This window comes from Neofelis nebulosa, chromosome 4, assembly GCF_028018385.1.
Source record: "Neofelis nebulosa isolate mNeoNeb1 chromosome 4, mNeoNeb1.pri, whole genome shotgun sequence".
NCBI classification, from domain to species: domain Eukaryota; kingdom Metazoa; phylum Chordata; class Mammalia; order Carnivora; family Felidae; genus Neofelis; species Neofelis nebulosa.
The window spans coordinates 99157829-99180745 of record NC_080785.1 but is presented as its reverse complement, the minus strand read 5'-3'; the positions used below and the strand labels follow the sequence as shown (position 1 = coordinate 99180745).

Sequence of the window (22917 nt, the reverse complement as noted above, 5' to 3'; positions counted from 1 at the left end):
AGGACACAGCATGTAATAAGTATTCAAGGAAGGTAGTGTGGGGTGGTGCTTGAGTGTTTGGGCTCTGGAGCCTGGCTTTCTCGTTCAATCTTGCCTATACCATTTATTTTGGACAAATGAATTAACTTCTCTATGTTTCAGGGTTTTTTTTTTCAGCTTAAGATAGGGTTATAAGTTATTTCATAGGGTGATACATGAAAAGCACAAATTAGGTTTTTCTTAAGTAGTGAAAAAATTTATTGTGATCACAGTCATCTTCATTAATCCAGTGATTAAACTGACACCACAATATTAATTATTGATTTACTATATTAAACTATTTTAAAAAGCAGTAAACTTATACGCAATGTTTTTTATTCCTTCTGTGATTATTATTAGAGCAATTAGAGAGCCTAGTGAATAGTGTTGTTGTAAGTATATTAGCTTTTATTATTATTACAATTACTGTTGGGGCTGATGACAGCTATTAATGTGGCAGGAAAGAGTATAGTATGGACTGGATTGTGTCCCCCATAGAAAATATGAGCACCTCGGAATGTGACCTTATTTGAAATTAGGGTCTTTACAGAGGTAATCAGGTTAAAATGAGGTCATAGGACAGGCCCTAATCCAATATGACTGCTGTCCTTATAAAAAGAAGAGATTTGGATACACACACAGAGAATGTCACATGAAGATGAAGGCTGAGGTCTCCAAGCCAAGGAAGGACAAATATTGCCAGCAAATTCCCGGAAGCTAGGAGAGAGGGATGAAACATATTTTCTCAGAGGGAATCAATCCCACCATCACCTTGGTCTTGGACTTCTACCCTTGTTTAAACTACCCAGTGTGTGGTCCTGTGTTGTAGCCACCCCAGCAAACTCATTCAGAGGGGCTATAGCCATAGGCAGCCTGTGTCCTTCTCTGGTGAGTACACATTGATTCCTGGCAGTCCTTATGGTATGCCAGATAGATTTCAGCTTCCATCTCTCCCACCTTCCTGGCAAATTTATTTTTTCTTTCTTTCTTTCTTTCTTTCTTTCTTTCTTTCTTTCTTTCTTTCTTTCTTTCTTTCTTTCTTTCTTTCTTTTCTTTCTTTTCTTTTCTCTTGAGAGAGGGAGCACCAGTGGGGAAGAGGGAGAGAGAGAGAGAGAGAGAGAGAGAGAATCTTAAGCAGACTCCACACCCAGACTGACAAGGGGCTCGATCCCACGACCCTGGGATCATGATCTGAGCTGAATTCAAGAGTCGGCGCTCAACCGACTAAGCCACCAAGGTGCCCCCTTTCTGGTCAATTTCTTAATGGTTCTGCCAGGTCTAGGAGCTCAGGACCCCAAAGGATATTTTGAGGGCATACCTTTAACCCTCAAGATAATGCTTCTGGCCTTGAGCAAATCATCTCTCCTGGTCTCAGGTTCTTTATCTCCAAGATGAAACTCTTCAGGCAAAAGCATCTAAGTGTCTCTCTCCAGCTAAAAATGTGATGATTCCTGCAGCAGTGATAAAGGTTAGCCTGACCTTCCATAACTCTCTTCGTTTATTTTGTTAGAGAACCAGCCTCTATAAACATACTTAAACTTCATCTGGAATATAAACTATATGTGCTTTTTTTTTTTTTTTTTCAGCTGTCAGCATAGCATATTGGAAAAACATGGCCCTAGAAATCAGGAGATCTGAAATCTAATCTTGATCTCAGAATAATTATCAGATTAAAATATAAAATAATATTATTTACTGTCTATAAATTATGGTTTAGGCTAATTTTTTTCTTATGCCTTAAGAGAAAAATCATTTTCAGTTAGAATGAATGAAAGTAAACCCAGCATGTGCATGAAATGAAATATTGAGACTTCTTAGATTTTTCCCTTTCTCAGTCCTACCTGCACTCTTTTTTAAAATTAAAAAAAAATATTTATTTATTTGAGAGAGAGAGAGAGAGAGAGAGAGGAGAAGAGACAGAGGGAGACACAGAATCTGAAGCAGGCTCCAGGCTGTGAGCACAGAGCCCAACGCAGGGCTCGAACCCACGAACCGTGAAATCATGACCTGAGCCGAAGTCGAACACTTAACTGACTGAGCCACCCAGGTGCCCCATATCTGCACTTTCTAATAATGTTTTTTTTTTTTTTCCCTCAAAGAATAAATCAGCTTCTGACTGCCCAGTGACAGCCACATGGCTTGTCTTTTAGAAGTTGGAAAGGAAGTAATACCACTGCAGTATTGGGAGTAATGATATGTGTCATTGGACACAACATTTTGGCCTGGTGCTAAACCTTTCCCTAGGGTCACACTTGGTATTAGGCTGTGTCCTGAAGTCTTTGAGAAGCATCTCAACATGTAGTAATTCAATAAGCCAGTGTATGCGTGGTTCAACATAAAGGACACTCACAAAGGAAGCCCACGTGGCTTGTGTGCAGTTCTAATAGGCTTACACAAGGAACTTGTTACAAAAGCCGTTCCTTTATTCATGGGTTTTTGAACACAGACTCTGCTTTTTTGATAAATAATTTTTCCAGGGATTGTTCTTCATAGCGCTGGTAGCCTTCCATGTTGTTTTATTGCTTATATCCAATGAGAACATAGGCATAATACAAATTGTTATGCATTATCTTGGCTTTTGTTTGGAAGAAGGAACACACACAATGCCATACCAAAGTGAGTTTATTGACATTCCTTGAAGGTGGTATGATGGAAGAGAAAGCTCTGCCTGAGTATCACGTGACATTTCTCTTGCTGATGTAAGCAAAATCAGCCCAGTAATGTGGACTTCTCCTGCTATTGACTAGAACAAAGACTTTTAACAAAATTGTTATAGACATTTCCTTAGATAAATTGGAAGCTGCAGGAAGTAGGCTAATGGAACAATATTTACTCTATACACTACCTCTAGGCACCTTTTTTTTTCTACTAGAACAAAGGGACTACATGTCACTAACAGGAAAATAACACTTTCTCTTTTGGACCTCATGATGGCTAGAACATCCATCCCAGATTTTTATGATATAGTATTGCAGTAGATTTAATAATGAACACTGAAATACATAATAATAATAATAATAATAATAAAGCACCACATTTGTTATGTAAAGTTCTAACTACTTTCATTTGAAAGTGTTTCATCTTGACTGGGAAATCATTTGCGGCAACTGAGAAATTTTTTGAACCCAAATTTTGGACACACAGTTTGACACATGGACTGACAATGCCATAGATGTAACATTAAAACTGTTCTGGAAAGTCTGGCTTATTGACTTGCCATACAAATATACTTACCATGAATGGACATGTGGTCATGGATTAAAAGAGAAAAAGATTTAGAAGCCTGCCAAAGAATCCCAGATCTCTTTTTCTTAATTTTCTCATGGCCCGCAAGAAACTGTGCTATAGCGGTGATGGGAAGGAAAAGTTCTCACAACCACTGCCACCTTCTCTCTACATAGGAAGTTACAGAGAACTCCTACCCTGAAGAGGCAATTTCTAATTTTAGGAGTATCATTTTCATGTGATAGAATAAAATGTCATATCCATAAAATTATTATGACACTTCATAGCATTTTAAAAGCATTTTTCTACTTGAAAGATAAATTTTCTCTTGCTTATTGTTCTTGTTTATCCTCTAGTTAAGGGTAATACACTCTTACCAAACTAACTCTAAAACGTTTTGTTTTAGGAGAATTGTGGTTTATAAGTGATTAATATAAAATGTCTCCATGGAGAAAATTCATACTTTTAATAAAAAAAAAAATTAGAAGTGGTAACAAACAGATCTGCCTTGCCCATTGAGTCACATGATTGGGGGAAGTTTACACCTCCAGCTGATGGAATTAATAGCATAATTATATATGTAATGAAAAATTATACATAATTTTCATGTATTCCAGCTTCATATGTTAGGGAATAATAACTAAAGAAACATGACTTGGGACATGGGGAAATCATAGAATCATTCCATAACAACTGTCTGTTCTCCTCTTCCCTTTGTTTACGATTCTGTGCAAGACTGTCATACAATCTGGGGCCCTGTCAAGCAAGATTTGCTTCCTTTCAGCTGACTTTGACATCAGTATTTCTTTTTGGAATTTTATACTTTTATCAAATACTGATCTTGTAATGAATGCTTCGTGGGACACATTTAGAGCCATGGCATCAGGGCAGGAGGGAGGAGGAACAGGAAGAAGGAAAAGTTAGTTGAAAATCCATTTATGCCCGAGATATCTATCTCTATATATTTTCTAGGATACCTTGTTCCTTCTGTGTATGGGTGGAATAGACATCAAGTAATCTAATTAATATGTTAATTAGATGTTTGTGTAAATGTAAAGCTCCTCACGAGCAGGTTCCATCTTTTGAACATCTTCCTCCCTTGCCAATGCCTAACAAGAGAAATACTAAAAAGAGAATGGAGTGCTTGAATTAATGAGTGTTTACACATGTATAACACCAAGTTCTAAAAATGAAAGATGCTCCCTATACTAGATATGATGTTCAAAGAGTTAAAATGGTGAAATGATTTGTATTACTCTTATGTTCTGATTTTATAAATAACAGCTTCAATGGAATTCATAACTTTTCAGACACTGAAATATGTACTGAATTTTACAGATCCCTCAAATTTATATTATGTAACTTACACATTCCATCTTACCTTGGTAAATAATAGAAGCTAAATTTCTGAACGTATTACTTCCTGATTGACAATAGATACACAGCAGCAAGGTGTGCTGGACATTATAAATAATTCCTACTAAAAGAAGTTTCATTTTGGAGGGCAGGAAATGCAATGTGCTGCCTGTACACAAACCCATACAAGGAGCAGGAGGCATGGCTTCCTGTGAAACTGACTTTGTCTTAAATGTCTCACATTTCTCCCTTGTTTAGTATATTGGAAACAAACGATGTGACGTTTCAACAGTGAGGCCCCTTTAGCTCTTCTTTTCCCAGTGAAGAAAAACACTTTCACTCACGACATATTTCAGACAACATGGATAACAAGTTTAGAAAAATAGAGATTCACCATTATGTTTGCACTTATTCCAAATGGAATCAAGAGGTTAGGCTGTCTTTGGAGCCTGCAACTGTTTTCTTGAAAACACTAAGTTTTCTGAGATACCTCTTTACTGAGTGCTAAAAGAAACTGGATCTCTATTCTGACAAATCAATGTGCCTCTGGGGGTGTTAGGTGTCTGCTCCTGGAGGATTGCTATGGATGAAGAAGGAGTATTATATTGCCCTTGACCCCGAACAAGCACCATCACTCTCTGCAGCTTCTTGTTTAGTGTGGTCCCCATGGGACAATCAGATGTGAAGGAATTTGAACACCATCATAAAGAAAAGAAAAAAAAGAAAAAAGCATGAAAAAAACAGTATCAAAGTTAAAACAAAGTTTGTTTGCCAAGCAATAATTACCTGGCTTTAACAAAGTCATGAGATTATCTATACATTTTTTTCCTTTGTGAAGGAGAACTGTAGCTAGACTGAACAAAGCAAAACAGAACAAAACAGTACAGAACTCAGGTATTCAAACCAACCTAACATGGCCTTCTTCCCTCTCTCCTCTTTGCACCATCACATTCCACACAACACAATGTGGGGAGAAGCCTCGTCCTTTATGCTACATAATGAGATCTCCTTCGTGTGCACAAGTTTTCTGCTTCTTGTGTGGTAAGTGCTCATGAGGGGTGCACCCCTCCTAGACTTCTCTAAACTCAGGTTGAGCCACAATCCCCACAACCATTGAGATGCACCACATTGCATCAGCAGGAGGCGTTTTTCTTGCTTTTGTTTTTTGTTGGAAAGTGTAATATTTGCACCATATGCCTAGGCTCGTTCCAGCTAATGGGATTGATGCCACATATGAATCATGAGTTGAATGTATAAAAACTGCAGCTTTGTCACTGCTGTTTCTGGATGGATAGTGTGCACAGGGAAAAGTAGAGTGGGAGCAAAAGAAAATGTTGATTGACTCCTAGACCTGGAGTTGCTCGTTAGAAATTATAAAAAATGGTGGCTCTGCTCAGAAGACATGGGCATAAAAAAGCTCGGAATGCTTAATGCTCAAATTTCCCTAAAATTATATAAATGGAAGTAAACTTTTATTACCATTTGGTCAAGTGTAGCATAACTTGCATTCATATTTCATTGTTAGTGATGGAGGTATGTGGAGATACACACAGACCTTGAGACAGCTGTTGTTTAATATTGCATACAGGCTAGCAGTTCATTGAGAGTAGAGGAGATAAGCCTGAAGGTAGGATCTCAGAAGAAGGCAGTTCTTCATGCACAGCTTTTGTCAATCCTGATTTGGTTTGAAAATGAAAATCATGGAATACCAAAATCAAAGGAGAGTTGATTCAGGGAAAGGGCAAGGGGATGATCCCAGAAAGGGTGATGTGATTGCCAGGAAAATGTCAGGTGAGTTTCCATTTCCTCATTCAAGTCCAAAGGTGCTGGTTTCTTCTACTGCTGTTAGCAGCTTTTCATATAACATGGAGTATGAGGGATAAGGTGGAAGATCCAGTCGGTTGAAGCATGTGTGTGCCCTGAATGGGGAGAAAAGATTGGTGAAGGTGTTTGTTTCAAGGTACAACTGGTCTGTATGTATCTGTATGTATCTGTGATCAATCTGAAGGTATGAAGCAAAAGGGAATAAAAAATGAGCACAACCAGGTTTTGGACCACCATATAAGATTGCAACTAAGAACGATGGCCTTCTAGGCATGAATAAACTAGTTGAGGGAGTAGAATAACTAGAAACATTTACAAGCAAACCACACTCATCAATTGACAATATCAGTTTTATTCTGCAGTTGAAATATGAATTGGATGTGATCAGTGAAGGAGGCAGAAACATCATTAATACTACAGGATCATATTCCCAAGTCTCCTTGTCTAGCTCTGATTTCTGGGCCACAGTAAACCATGTGTATTGATGTAGAGATGCCACCGGATGCCCTGAAATTCTGAGATCCAATGCTCTATCAAGTCAGGTGTGCCCTGGAGACAGTGTGACTCTTCTGTTTCAGGGGGACACAGCTAACCTGACATCAGAGTGCGTCACTTCCAAGAACAGCTGAGCTTTTGGAATAGTCTTCCCTGGTTGCCTGGAGCATTCCTGTGCCCTGAGTTCTGCCTTATTTGTCATATCCTTCATTCATCCTATGGGCCCACGCACACCAGTATCTGGTCTAGATAACGAATGGCTTTCCCTGCCTTGCACTAATGCACGGACCATGACCAGACCCCGTATTACCTACATAGGGCTCAGTGGTGAGCTCGAGAGGCCCAGGACACAGTTTCCCCTCGTGGAACTTCAAATAACCTGACTAATTTCTTCCTGTCAGATGTGCTTTGTTTTTATGGAATTGTTGGTTGAGGCCAAGGTCTATACCAAAGTAGGGAGAAAGGTGGATGGGTGCAGCTCAAGGTCAATTTAATGTCTTTTGCTACCTAAAAGGTGTGTTGCAATGGTGTCTTGAGAAGACAACCAGCACAGAAAAGGGCACATGAAAATGGAATGAAATAAACTAAACTAAACTAATCTAAACTAAACTAAACTAAAATAACAATAAACGAGAAGAAGATAAAACATCACAAAACAAACATATACACAATAAGACTAAACAAAACTCTAAGCAAAGAGACCATTTCCCTTCATTTGAATTTCACTTGGGATACTGAATTCTTCTTTTAATTACAAGATCCTTAAGGAAGTTGTGTATTGTTTATACCTTTGTTTTCAGAGTTCCTGACCAGGCTGATGCAGTGCTCAGGGTATGAGAGAGATTGTTTGGGTGATGGGGAGGTGGGAAGAGGGAAGAGGGAAGAGGGAAGAGGGAAGAGGGAAGGTGGGTTCTCCTGCACGGGACCAATAGTGGGAGGATGCTGATGTTTTTGCCTCTCAGCATCCATTTCTCCTTCTCCTGGCCATAGCTCCCTCACTGTTCTTGGAAAACTAACCCCCGAACTCCTTGTGCCCCCACAAGCTCCAAGGGTGGGCACAGGATAGGAGTGTATCTGGCCTTAGGTCTTAAGGATTTACCTGGGAAGAAGCATAAAAATAGACCAAGATTAGCAGAGTCTCAGATTATGATTGAAGATTCAAACAGGCCTCTGTTGACCTCACAAGAGAATAATTAAAATATCTTACCTAAACTCATTTAAGTAAAAGTGGAAGAGCACTCAATGTAGGATGACAATTACAGCGACCCTTCTCTATGTTTAGAAAGATTAAAACAAAGACATGCTCCAGTTTCTGGCTAACCAAGTTAAGTAGGGTGGGAAAATCCCAAGTATGCTTCTGAAACTAGCTGAACTAGTTAGGAGCAAGGTATGAGCAGCCATCATTGCCTTGGTTTTCTTCCTCTGGCCATTTTAACTGGCACTCATGAGTGGAAATGTTACGTCAAAGATCCCATATTTGCAAAATAGCTGGAACCAAATGAATTGTGTAGAAGATACTTTCTGGGAATAATCTGAAAGCATTAGCAAATGGCACCTCTTCAAGACCTAGCATGGCTACCCAGTTTCTTCGAGTTGCTTTTACTGCATTTATCACCAGCTTTGGTTGATTCTCTTAAGTAGACTGTAGTTTGTAATTGAGAATGAATGAACACAATCAAATCATGGTTTGATTCAGCATTCTTCTTCTTTTTTTTAATGTTTATTTATTTTTGAGAGAGAGACAGAGAGAGAGAGAGCACGAGCAGGGGAGGGGCAGAGAGAAAGGGTGAGACAGAATCTGAAGCAGGTTCCAGCCTCTGAGCCATTCAGTGCAGAGCCCAATGTGGGGCTCGAACCCACGAACCATGAGATCATGATCTGAGGTGAAGTCAGACGCTTAACCGACTGAACCACCCAGGTGCCCTTGATTCAGTATTCTTAAATGCTTGCAGTTCTCCAGGCATGGTTCTGACAGCATAGAACACCTGCTCATTCCCGGGCCCAGTGCTCCCGTGTGCAGTAGGTAGCAGAGAAAGCACAAAACTAGGGGTTGGAAGACGTCTATTCTGATTACAGCCTAGCCACTTGCTAGCTTTATCACCTCGGGAAAGTCAGCTAATCTTTCTAAGCCTCAGTTTTCTCACTTGTAAAATGAGGGCAATAATATATGCTTTGTGTACCTCAGGGGGTTGTAGTGAGGACCAATGTTAGAATGCACATAAATGCCTTTTGTCATCTGTGAATATTTATTTATTTATTTATTAACTTTTCCTTTCTTTTTTTTTTTTAGTTTTCTTTATTTTTTTAATTTAATTTTTTTATTTTTTTTAATTTACATCCAAATTAGTTAGCATATAGTGCAACAGTGATTTCAGGAGTATATTCCTTAGTGCCCCTTACCCATTTAGCCCATCCCTCCTCCCACAATCCCTCCAGCAACCCTCAGTTTGTTCTCCATATTTATGAGTCTCTTCTGTTTTGTCCCCCTCCCTGTTTTTATATTTTTGTCTCCCTTCCCTTATGTTCATCTGTTTTGTCTCTTAAAGTCCTCATATGAGTGAAGTCCTATGATTTTTGTCTCTCTGACTGACTAATCTCACTTAGCATAATACCCTCCAGTTCCATCCACATAGTTGCAAATGGCAAGATTTCATTCTTTTTGATTACTGAGTAATACTCCATTGTATATATATGACACATCTTCTTTATCCATTCATCCATCCATCGATGGACATTTGGGCTCTTTCCATACTTTGGCTATTGCTGATAGTGCTGCTATAAACATGGGGGTGCATGTGTCCCTTCAAAACAGCACACCTGTATCCCTTGGATAAATGCCTAGTAGTGTAATTGCTGGGTCGTAGGGTAGTTCTATTTTTAGTTTTTTGAGGAACCTCCCTACTGTTTTCCAGAGTGGCTGCACCAGGTTGCATTCCCATGTGAATCATCATCTAAACATAAGATTCTCTTAATAATGCAACCACAACTGCAGTTATAATTTCCGGAACTGTGTCACACCTGTGGGTACTCAAAAGCCTCTTTCATATAAACCACTGGTAAATGAATCACCCACCCTGATCTCCCATTTGTGCAACTGATATTTTGGAACTCCATATGAATCTTTTCAATCATGCCAGGTCAATTTTCACTCTGTTGTTGTTAATCTAGGGTTCCAGCATTTTGAGATAATTCAGGATTTAGATTGTGCCAATCACTGTATTATTTGCCCTTATACTTTGTAACATCTACAGTGTCTCCTTGATTTTTTTCCAAGTTGTTGATTAAAATGGTAACCATGATAGCATGCTCCTCCCCAGAAGAGACCACTTTAAGGCTGGCCAAAAGCAAACAAAGCAGCTCTCTGCTGCTGGTTGTTCAGCTAGTTGGGAGGCCAATTTTAGAAGTCCTGTCTCCCCTTCATGTCACTTTCTTCCACTGTCCAACCATAGCCTCCCTGTACATATGGTTCTTACTCTCAGGGGTGCCTGAGTGGTTCAGTCGGTTGAGTGTTCAACTTTGGCTCAAGTCACGATCTCATGATTTATGAGTTCAGGTCCAGCATCAGGCTCGCTGCTGTCAGTCTGTCAGCCTTTCAGCGCAGAGTCAGCTTTGGATCCTCTGTCCCCCTCTCGCTATCCCTCCCCCATTTATGATCTCAAAAAGAGAGTGAGAGAGAGAGAGAAAGAGAGAGAATAACAGATGGTTCTTACTCTCAGTACTACTAAACCTATTCTTTTTCAACTTGAACCTCTTGATCCCCAAATCCAGAGGCCCATTCTCTGCCCACACCTCCTCAAGCTTTTTAAAAGCCTTTGATATCTTTTCTTCTTGAACATCTCTCTCCTCTTGCCTTCTCTATGGCTTCTCAGTGGCTGTCAGTTTCCCTTTCAAACTCCCAGTTGCTCCCTCAAGCCTCCTTTGTAGCCTTATAGCCTACAGAGCAGGGTTTTTCACCTTGGCACAACTGACATTTTAAACTTGATAATTCTCCATTATGAGGGGCTGTCTTGTGCATCGCAGGTGTTTAGCAGCATCCTTAGCCTCTACACTAGATGCCACTAGCCCCTCCCCAACAACCAAAAATGTCTCCAGACATTGCCAAATGTCCCCTGGGGGGCAAAGTCATCTCTCCCATCCCTCTTGAGAGCCATCCCTATAGAGTAAATCAATATCTACCTCAACCAGGCCTTCCCCTCCACCTGGGCTTGGGCTCAGTTTACATCTGCAGTGGAGCATGTTGTTAGAATTCTGTTTGCAACTTTTAGGCCAATCTGCCCATGACTCATAGTTCTGGAATCCCTGGTTCCCACTCCAAATGTAAACCCTTAAGTTCCCCTCCTCTCCTTTATTCCATCTCCATGCTGCCTTGTGATGTGTCTATTCAGACTAGCTTCCACGCTTTTCTTTCTTTGGAGCCTCTCTTCTGTTCCCTCCCCAGTCCTTGTTGTACAGTAAGGAAACTCTCCCACTCTCCCTTTCTGGACGTGGCCTACAAGTCTTAGTATCCTGTCTCAGTCCCCATGAGTAGAGATGGTCAATGGTCATCCTGCCACATTCTTTGATGTGAATGAGCACTTTGCTCACTCTCCACTACCAATTCTAGATCATTACTTTTGAGTCTTTGATAAAAAGTTTCTGTTCCTTTTACTCAGCTATAACAAAGGATGAGATCTTGCCATTTGTGACAACATGGATGGACCTTGAAGGTATTATGCTAAGTGAAACAGATCAGACAGAGAAAGAGAAATACCAAATGACTTCACTTACATGTGTAATGTTAAAAACAAAACAAAGCAAACAAACAAAAAGCAGAAACAGACTCATAAATACAGAGAACAAACTGATGGTTGCCGGGGGTGGGGTGGGGAGGGAGGTTGGGCAAAATAGGTGAAGGAGAGTGGGAGGTACAGAGTTCCAGTCACAGAATGAATAGGTCACAAGAATAAAAGGCACAACCCAGGGAACATAGTTAATGGCACTGTCATAGCATTGTATAGTGACAGATGGCAGTGACACTCATGGTGAGCACAGCATAACCAACAGACTTGTCCAATCACTATGTTGTACACCTGGAACTAATATAACATCTTGTAGCAACTATCCTTTAATTAAAATGAATAAATAAAAATAAAGGGAAACAATGTTTAAAAAATTCTATTTCTCTGAATCTTGTGCCACTTAGATTTTTTTCTATAATTACAGGTTTTATTTGGCATTTTATTTCAATCAAATAGGATAGATTAGAAGAGTGTACTACCTGCAGGTAATAAGGGTAAAGTATTGTTTTTTTTCTTAATTTTTTAAGTGTTTATTATATACTTTTAAAAGAGAGGGAGAGACACAGAATGAGCAGAGGAAGGCAGAGAGAGAGAGGGAGACACAGAATCTGAAGCAGGCTTCAGGCTCTGAGCTGTCAGCACAGAACCTGATGTGGGGCTTGAACTCATGAACAATGAAATCATGACCTGAGCCGTAGTCGGACGCTTGACCGACTGAGCCACTCAGGTGCCCCAGGGTAAAGTATTGTTTTGAGGAACTTGTATTTCAGACAGACAGACCTGCACACACACACACACACATACACACACACACACACACACACACACACACACAGAAGTAGATACACATGTACTTGGTTGTGACATTATGTAAAAGGTATTTCTTTCTGTGGCCTATGATTAAAAAGTTTGCAAATCAGTGCTCTAGATATACCTTCCATACCTTCTGACCTTCCAGCTATAATTACATTTAATAAAATCTCTATCACTTTGCTTAAATCCTTCCGATTCTCAACACATTCTCAACAGACTGTGTAGCTTCTGAGTCCACATGGATGACCTGTTCAATGCCCTAACATGCTAGCTCCTTGACCTCAACCTTAGTCACTGTCCCACCTGTCTTACACTGAAGTTTATCAGGCACTGTAAAATTACATCCTAGAAACCATTATTCTCAAAGTCCTCTTTCCTAACCCTCCTATAGTTTTGGGGCGGCAAGGGCTTGGATTGATGTAAAGGTTTTATTTAGCTGGGCTATGATTCAGGTTTGGTTGTGTCAGTATTTGGCATTCTCATCTGGGCATCCAGTTGTCTGTAGAGGGGAGATCTGCAGACAAAGCAGCTCCAGACCACCTCTCCTCCCAGTGTGGGCAGTGTGCATTGAGCTCACATTCTCTGGGAAGTCCTGGGTCATCCTGTGTCTGCTTGACTCTCCTGCCAGCCTCTGGGCCCTTCCCCGCCCCAACTCATTGCAGATGTTGCTCCCGCCCACCTCAGGGCCTCCTGCCACCTGCCATGTCACCTGGCCAGGTCTTTCCAAACTACCATTCTTAGAAGTCAGAAGTTACTTCTTTCTCTTCACACATTGGTGACACTTTTTAGGTTCTTGGATCTTCAGAAAATGCACAAGGAAGACTAGTTAGGGGTTACTATCCAGGGGGTCATTTTCACCATCCTCCCAGGAGCATCCCAGCCTTTGCTTCTTGGGGTCCTCCTGGTCCAGGGTGAAGTCCCTGCCTCCCCAAAGAATCCTCTCTGGGGTTTGTGGAACAGCAGACTTTTTAGGGATGCCTTGGCCCCGATGTGAAGAGCCTGACGATAAGCCCAACATCCACCTCATAAGCTGTTTGTGTAGGTGAATAGAATTAATGCACAATTCAAAGCTACTCAAAGCAAATACGTAATTAGACTCAATCTGTGATCCCCAAATGACAAAAGCAATTCCTATTTCCATTTCCTAAAGAACAAAACTGAGACTCCTCAGCAGGGGCTTCTCTCTGTGATTCACCAAACTATCTCTCTCAACCTTATCCCTTGTGAGTATCACTTAGGACATTCTGTCCTCCATGCTGGCCCAGCACTCCTTCCTGAACACATGCTGGCCACCTCCCACCCCCAGGTCTTGCTCAAGCTGCTGTTTCAGCCTAGAGTTCCCCTCCACTCATTCCTTGGCCCTCAATGCTCACCTAAATACCAGCTTCTTTGTGGCATCTCCTCCTACCAGCTCAGCTGGGATTATTAGGTCTGTGTTCTACATCCTCATAGCACCTTGTTTTTATCTTCCCTTCTCAGTGCCCCTTGGATTCCACCTTGTGTTGTAACTTTTTACTACTGGGCTGCCCTCTTTCCTAGACTATAAGACTACCTTCCTCTGGGAAGGTAGGTGGTTGTATCTTAGTCCCTCCTTGGGGTGGAGGCTATCATCAAATGGTGACTCAACACATTCTCCAAAATAAGAACAGAATGTTTCCAAATAACCTTGTCTTTCAAATCTATCATTAAACTAGACAAATGGGAATCGTGCCTTTTTAGCATTATTTTCTTGCCAGATTTAATTCAGTAGGTTCAGCCATCAGCAGAACCATGCAAATGAGCCCTGAGGGGCTGCTGAGCAAGTGGGTGAAGCCAGGGCTGAAAATTGTGCCAAGGCTTTTGGCTGTTATTAACCAGCTGGGCATGAGCTCTGTTTCCTGGGCCTCCTGATGCTCACTGGCATCAGGTGACTTGTCTTCAGGACATTAGAAGGTGTGGGAGATCTGGATGCAAATCATAGTTCAGTAAATCCTTCCATTGGGATTTAGCAATGGTATCTGGGAAGTCATGTGGAAATAGAGCTGAATGAAATGTGAATCTCCTTTTATAATTATAAAGTATCATAGAAGAAAGTAATATGGATCAATCTTTTCTTTTGTTGTTGAGTAGGATTTATTACTGTAGTACCTATACAGAAGCATGTCTTTAGTGCTCTTTATTTCAGGGCAGGAAAAGGCTGCCCAGAGTGGATTATGAAGGACCCAGGAAGTGTAGGGATTAAAACTCACAGTGTAGGAAATTCATCTGTTAAACTGCCGGGATCCTTAGTGTCTCCTTTTTTGCATTTATCCCACAATAATCTCCTTGACAGCTTGCTATATAGAAGTCTCTCTAGAGGCCTGAGATACATATAGTCTTGTCCTCACATGGTTTAAAACACAGTAGGATAGGGGCACCTGGGTGGCTCGGTTGGTTAAGTGTCTGACTTCAGCTCAGGTCATGATCTTGCGGTTCGTGGGTTTGAGCCCCATGCTGAGCTCTGTGCTGACAGCTTGGAGCCTGCAGCCTGCTTCCGATTCCATGTCTCTCTCTCTGTCCTCCCCCACTTGCTCTCTGTCTCTCTGTCTCTCTCTCTCAAGAATAAACATTAGGAAAACACAGTAGGAAAAATGTGACACGTACATGCATAACTTTCCTGCAGAGTATCAAGTGACATGCTGGAGGAGTACAGATATGGCGTTGGAAGGGTTATTTTGGGCTTCCAGCCTCTCCTCCCACCCTCCCCAGGTGAGACATTCCTCCTTAAATTAAACGGCTATGTACAGATTGGAAAGCTTCCCACAACTCACACACGGACCATGACATTATTGCCCAAACACCATCAATAGTCCAAAAATAACTAAGAATACGGTCTAAATTCACATCCCAGAGACTCTTCATTGGCACCTTTCATCAGTAACTCGTAACAAACTGTAGGTGGTGGGGAATTCTATCCTAAAGGATCATCATCCAAACTTAATAACAAAGTATACTTGGTGGGTTTCCTGAAGGCTGGCAGGAGCCCGTACCTGGGGAGAGACGTAATCTTCCCCCACTTCTCTATGCAGAAACGCCGAAGCCCATTGCTTCCTCGAAGGGCTGCGAAGCCTTCGTAGGGCACGCTTGACGTTCCCGTGACGAACTGAAGTAATCTCAGTCTCTGCTCATTATTGAAGCGCTCCACGGCGGCCCAGAACCAGCGGATCACAAGATGCCCGTCATGATAACCTGAATGGGGCAGAAGGAGGAAGGGCGGATGTGCAGAGAGGAGGAGGAAGGGAGAGAGGCGAAACACGCAGCAGGTGCAATGCAATGGGGACCGACTAGCTGCTGCTGGCCTGCCGATTTCTCTGACGGCCTTCACACAAGTCTAAGACCATCTGTGTAGCTACGTCAAATTTTATAACAAAAGCAGATTTAGAAAGTAGCCATTTTATTAAAAGATTTTATGCTCTGAGGGGTGTCCTCAGAGATGTCTGCTTTCTATGTAAACAATTGGGACCACACTAGTCATTTTCCTGCCTCATATAAATGAGACAAGGAGTGGCTAGAGATCCTTGGGACCCTAAGAGACAAAACCCTCTATGAACATAATATTTCACTGTATTTTCTCTGTTCTGAGGTCTTAGCTCTTGGTAACTGCATACCGTGGGACAGTCTAGGACTTAAGAAGGATGGAAGGTAAACAACAAGCATAGAGAACAGAAGATGCTGGAATCTCCAGTGGCCATTAGTGATTAGTGCTCCCGGAACAGCTGCTCTCAGGCCATTTGGGCCCATGGAAGAGGTATTGAGCCGCTGTCACTGTACAGTTGGGAGAGCAAGCTTGGGTCACCTGATTCAGGTAAATGATTCACCACCCCTGCAAATGCAAGAGGCACTCCAAGATGGGAGAGATGTACGTCAGCCGGGGTAGAAAGACAGAAGTGAGGTGTACGCTGAGCGCAGGAAGGCTTTGTGGGAGTGGAGAACAGGAGAAACAGAGAACAAGAATGAGGAAGAAATATGCAGGGAATTGCAAGCTGACTAGTGCAGAGAGGGGTCTGAGGGAAAGTGGCTGAGGGCCATGGAGGGCTGTAGCAGCCAGGCAGAGACACTGGGACTCGACTCCTTGGTTTTCCCCTGCCATGCCAAGAAGTGCCCAGAGGTCCCACACAGGCTTCTCATGGCTGAGTACGCTGGGGAGACGAGGGAGGCTGGGATGGCGGGCCCAGCTTTCTGTCTATGGCTCCGACTGAGGTTTCTCTGTCATATTTTACACAAAGAAATGGTTTTGAGCCTTAAAAACAAAACACTTTCAAAAGTAATACGGAGTTTGTTTTGTGGATAAGGAAATGGCTTGGTGAAAATGTCTCAAGAAGACTAGTTTGGCAGCGTGAAGGCCAATAGTTAGGAGAAGTTTAGGGTTTGGAGAGACAACAGAACCAGGTTGCGGCGAACTGAGACGGAGGGGAAGAGGATTCCAGTTCCAGCTGGAGCGGAGACACTTCCTTGCCAGCATGTGACCTAGCTCAGGAGCTGGTCTCTGGGTGGCCATCTCGGTCATGCAACTACATGCAGTTAGGCCAGAGATTACAGTAATGGGGATCACCTGAAGGAACATTCAGGATGGAAGTCACTGGAAGGCTTGTTAGGAGAACCTACTCTGCGTTGAAGGCCAAATCGAAGTAAGGCCAAATTTTATTCACCCTTTAAGAAGTTCTGAAATATATATCATATATATAGCTATAACATGGCATATTATCTTATATTTATAACTATACATGGAATATAAATATAAAAGGAATATTATTCAACCACAAAAAGGAATGAAGCAGCGAAACACACCTTGAAAGAGAATGTCTAATGAAAGAAACCAGATCCCAAAGACCACATATTGTATGACTCTGTACGAAATATCCAGGATAGGTAAATCTACAGAGACAGAACGCAGAGTGACGGCTCTCAGATATGGGAAGCAACTGCCGAATGAGTCCGGGGTTTCCTTTCGGGGTGAGGGCAATGTTTTGGAACCAGCGAGAGGTGATGGTTGCACAACATTGTGAATGTACCAAATACCACCGCACTGTTCACTTGAAAATGGTTAATGTTACGATCTGTCAATTTCACTTCAATATAACATGTTTTATATTGAATATATTATTATATAAATAAATATTAATATATTTATATTGAAACATGTTTCACTTCAATATAACACTGTGTCTGTGCTGGGCCCAGCCGTCTCACCTCCCCGGTACTCTGTGTTATTCCGCCAGTCATTCAGGTCGATTTCCGCCGTGCCCGCTATCACCAGCTCCAGCTCCCTGGCGTCGAACACAGAGACAAGCCTCGAGTCTACCACCTGAAATACAGATTAGGCTTCAGGTACAACCACACTGAAAGGTTTTGTTCACTTATTATTACTTCTGTGGGTTAAGCTGGGAAACTGATCATCATTTACAACTTTTATTTTCTCTTTATAACAATTTTTTTTAACATTTATTTATTTTTGAGGGAGACAGAGAGACAGAGAGAGAGTGGAGGAGGGGCAGAGAGCGAGAGGGAGACACAGAATCTGAAGCAGGCTCCAGGCTCCCAGCTGTCAGCATAGAGCCTGATGTGGTGCTTAAACCCACACACAGAGATCGTGACGTGAGCCAAAGTCGGTTGGTTAACCGACTGAGCCACCCAGGCTCCCCTACAACTTTTTAAAAAATGTACAACTTTTTAAAAATCATGTTTAAGTTCAAAATCGTGACTTACACATTTGAAACACAACCCATTCACGAGCTGTGAACTCAAAAAAGGTCCCAGGGTTTTCACTCCCTCTGATACTCCCTCTCAGAATGATGTTATGGGCAAACCTGACTTGACTTTCTCTAGTCACATTTAAGTTCCAAGTATCCTTGCATTTTAAAGGCAAAAATCCAAACACTGTGTAGTGACTTGATGTTAGTATTATCACTTCACTTAAAAGGTATCCTCTCTTCCACATAAAACTATGACTTGTTTCCTAGGAATGGGCATTCTATATTAAAACAACTGTATTTTCCTTCCTTTCTCCCCTCTCTTCCTTCCTCCCTCTAAAGAGGGAAGACCTCCTTTGTGAGGGCGCTAAGCTCTGACTTTATACCTTATTGCCAAATGTGTCACACACAACTGAACACCTGAGGTCAGTCGGTACCTCCTCTAATCAAAGTAGAGATGGGCAAGCCAGTGAGCCATGTTGTTGTCCATCATGGCAGGGAAAGAAAACTTTCCAAGACTCAAGCCTTGAGAAAACATTTACAGTGTCTTGTTTCTTAATTGCAAAAGTTTAAGGGTGTCGACGTTTGGAGCATAGGAAGCTGGAAGCTGTCCCTATCCTCTTGATTTACCACCTCAGTATGGATTACGTGGCACCGAGTGACACTACAACAAAAGAGAAATCTACCAAGAGTGGACAATGCCCTCGAATGCCTTCGCTTCACTTATTTTTATTTCGCCGAATGAAAGGAAACACACACGCACAGCTCTTGACAGGAGATAACAAAAGTTTTCCTATCTGGCACACTGGGGCCACAACAATATCTTTGTGAGAGCATTTTTCACCTACCGTAAGAGTTTGGTTTCCCAGAGAACTCTGACACCTTCTTCATCCACCCCAAGGGTGTCTTCTTTGCCCTCTGGTGACGGGAGCTGAGCCCTTTGCCCGCCTTGGTTCTTCTTCTCCGTTTTCCCCACAAGCCACCCTCCTCACCTCATAGAAGCCCCGCACCAGGGCCTCGGTCTGCTGCACCACACCGCGCTCCACCCGCCACTTCACCATCCTCTCGATGTACTCCTTCTTGTTCTTCTCCGTCACCTGCGTGTTGGCTCCTCCAGATTTCAACTCCCTTTCCGTTACCTTGTGGGGAAACAGAGAGACTGTGATGCTTGTCAACTCAGTGGATCGTGCAGTGACTCACATCAATTCTAGGAGGATGAACTATTTACAAAAAGTCTTCTTCAACGTGGCTTCTGCATTATTGCCTCCTTAGTTCTTGTTCCTTTCCTGGAAGCTACTAAAAAAAGCTCTGCGTGTTCTAAGATGATACTGATGCACCTTACTGCAGTTTTTGTTTTATAAAGAGGAAACATGTTTCTTTAACTCAAGAGGCATAATGGAAATAAAAGAAAAGTGCTCCTGGTTGTCCCAGGGGAACAGATGGACCAGAATGTCCTTATACCCATAATCACACATTCAATTTCCCCAAATCCCAATTAGATCAAATTCTCAACAGCCACCAGCCTCCCCACCCGAAGCAGATCATTGGCAGAAAAATAGCAGATAATGAGAAGATGGTTTTTACATCCCTGTGTAATAGTGGCTGAAGAATGACAGACTGAGAAAGGAAACAGAATGACAATGCCACTTAACGTGGTGACACTTGTTAGGACAAACGAGTCACTGAGAAAAGTTAGGATCTGTGTTCTGTCTTTTGAAAGGCAAGAGGGTGGGTAACATATTAGACATTTTTTTTTTATCAGAAAGCTTTGGTGTTTGGAGGGGGTCATCTTAAATTCACTTAAGGGGCTCACCTCATGTCTCAAAGCTGTAAGACATGTAAGGCATACCTCTACTTAGTCATTGGCTTAATAAACATAGATATGTATATTTGCACTCATTGACACAGCTACCTGAACAAATAGTCCACAAAAGGCTGACAGTTATTTTTCTCTCCAGCACTTAGGTGATTAGTGCTAATCACAAAATACTGGCCGATTATAACATCCTAGTTGCCACTAATTCTCCACATTCCTTGGAACCTCTGATTTTTAGCTGCCCAGTAAAAGACTTTATTTCCTAACCTCACTTGCAGCTGGGTGTGCCCTGTAACTAAATTCTGGCCAATACTCTGTAAGTGGGAATGTTGTATGGCACTTTCAGGAACCCCCTGAAAGGGAGGGGTTGTTGCTCCTTTGTCCTGATGCCTCAGGCAGGAACATGATGGTTCGGGAACTATTAGCATCTGGGCCATAAGTGCAGATGCCCTTGGTAGGTGTTGCAGCCTTGGGTTGCCTGCCTCTACACTTTTCTGTGAGGGAAGAATAAACTGTTAGTTTCAGCTGGGTCATTTTAGGTTTCTTCTCTGGCAGCTGACTCTAATCCTAACTAACACACCCAGGAAACGCCCATCATGTCTTTCACCTGCATCTATCTGTCTGCTCCGCAGTGTCTCATAACTTGCCAAAAGAAGGGCTATAACTCGGTTTCCTAAAACCCAAGTCATAGTTCTTAGTGACTTCATTTGAAGAGGAACGAGACACCCATTTACAGAGATATGAGTTATTCTAGACCTATGGCACATCCTCTTTGGGAACATCTTAAACTTTTCTGAGTTGTTCCCATGCCACATACCCGTGAAGGATGGCTCTTTGTTTTTTAGATATTATTTTTTCCTTCTAATTTTATATATTCAGTTATTTGTGGTTTACCTCATTTTTTTTAAGTAGGTAATATGCATCCATGGAATAACATTCAAGTGGCATAAAAGGCCATAAATGAAAAGCAAGCTTCTTTCTCATTTCATCTCCCAGCCATACAATCTCCCTACCTGGAGAAAAATTGCCCTTACTTCTCTTCCAGGAAGATTCTATGTATTTATCAGAGAATATGTATATATCATCTCTTTTTGTTCACAAATAGTAGCATATTATATACACTGTTCATCACCATACTTTTCACTTAAAAATGTAAGAATTGTTTTATACCAATTTAGAATTGACTTATTCTATTTTTGTTATAATACCCTATTTATTGTTTATGATTTACATGTAAGTTGATGGGCTGGGATGTCTTGCATTTTTTAACCACACATCCCACTAGCTCACTATTCTGTTGTGTGGATGTATCATAATTTATTTAACCAATGCTCCATTGCTGGACATTTATATTGTTTCAGATCTTTTTCAAGTATCAACAATGCTGCAGTGAAGATCTTGATACATTACTCATTTGAATTAGGTGTGAATAAATATATTAGCAGGACAAATTTCTAGACATGGGTGCTGAGTCAAGGGCAGGTGCATTTATTTTCTTATTTTTCTTAGTTTAATTATTTTAATTTTTATTTAAATTCCAGTTAGTTAGGGGCACCTGGGTGGCTCAGTCGGTTAAGAGGCCGATTTTGGCTCAGGTCATAATCTCATGGTTTGTGAGTTTGAGCCTGCATTGGGCTCTGAGCTGACAGCTGGGAGCCTGGAGCCTGCTTCGGATTCTGTGTCTCCTTCTCTCTCTGCCCCTCCCCAACTTGTGCTCTGTCTATGTCTCTCAAAAAATAAATAAATGTAAAAAAATTTTTTTTTAAATTCCAGTTAGTTAACATACAGTGTAATATTAGTTTCAAGTGTAGAATTCAGTGATTCACCACTTACATACAACACCTGGTGGGGGTGTGGGTAGGTCCATTTAGAATGAGGGTAGCTATCCCAAAGGTGCCCTTCATAGAGAGTGAACCAAACTTCTATCTACACTCCCATACAGCGTGTCTGTTCTCTACACCATCTCCAAAACAGAATACTGTTAAACTTTCTGACTCAAGATAATCTCATAAGAGAAAATGGCATTTCACTATGCTTTAATTTACATTTTTTTTTAACGTTTACTTATTTTTGAGACAGAGAGAGACAGAGCATGAATGGGGGAGGGTCAGAGAGAGGGAGACACAGAATCCGAAACAGGCTCCGGGCTCTGAGCTGTCAGCACAGAGCCCGACGCGGGGCTCGAACTCACGGACCGCGAGATCTTGACCTGAGCCGAAGTCAGCCTCCCAGCTGACTGAGCCACCCAGGCGCCCCTACATTTTTACAACTTATGAATGAGATCGAGTATTTCCTCATATTTCCGTTTCTGGGAACCATTTATTTTTTGTTAATTTTCTATTGTGTTGTTGGTCATTTCTTATTGATCTGTGGGATCTCTTCCAATGTTGAAAGAATAGGCTTCTGTCTGTGTAATACATTACAGCGTATTTGATATTATGCCATGTTTACTTTGCTTATGTTGTATCGTGGCCACATAGAATTAAAACAATAATTTTAGTTTGCTATGTCAATCTCTGCTTTTATGACTTTGAAAGTTGGGTCATATCTACAGGAGCATTCCTTACTGGAAGATTAAAAATAAAAATCTTGGCATTTTCGTCTTTTTATTTATTTATTTTTAACGGTTAGCTTTCTGATCCAGGTGGAATTAATTTTGGTGTAATGAGTTAGGTTAGGAGTGTAACTTAAACTTTAAGATGACTACCCATTTGTCTTAATAAAACTTTCTAAATGATTGAGTTTGTTTTACAAATTTACCTTCTACTACAGGACAGATATAAAGAATGAACTAAAAGAAGTCACACACAGGGAACAGTGTATTTTATACTTTCATCTAGTACAAGGTAGGACAGTCATGTGAATCGTATATTCTTTTTTTTTT

The 22917-nt window shown here is 41.4% G+C and overlaps 1 protein-coding gene across 5 annotated transcripts in view; it reads right to left on the bottom strand.

Moving 5' to 3' along the window:
• Window positions 1-2622: 2622 nt before the first annotated feature.
• Window positions 2623-22917, bottom strand: part of HECW1 (HECT, C2 and WW domain containing E3 ubiquitin protein ligase 1) — a 422722-nt gene continuing 402427 nt past the window's right edge. For all 5 annotated transcript variants that reach the window (XM_058725487.1, XM_058725484.1, XM_058725486.1 and 2 more), the window contains 4 exons: window positions 19210-19356; window positions 17718-17832; window positions 15518-15716; window positions 2623-6518 (listed from right to left, as the gene is read on the bottom strand). In XM_058725487.1, coding sequence (XP_058581470.1) covers window positions 6407-6518; window positions 15518-15716; window positions 17718-17832; window positions 19210-19356 — 573 coding nt within the window. In that variant the 3' untranslated portion in view covers window positions 2623-6406. The remainder of the gene's footprint in view (window positions 6519-15517; window positions 15717-17717; window positions 17833-19209; window positions 19357-22917) is intronic.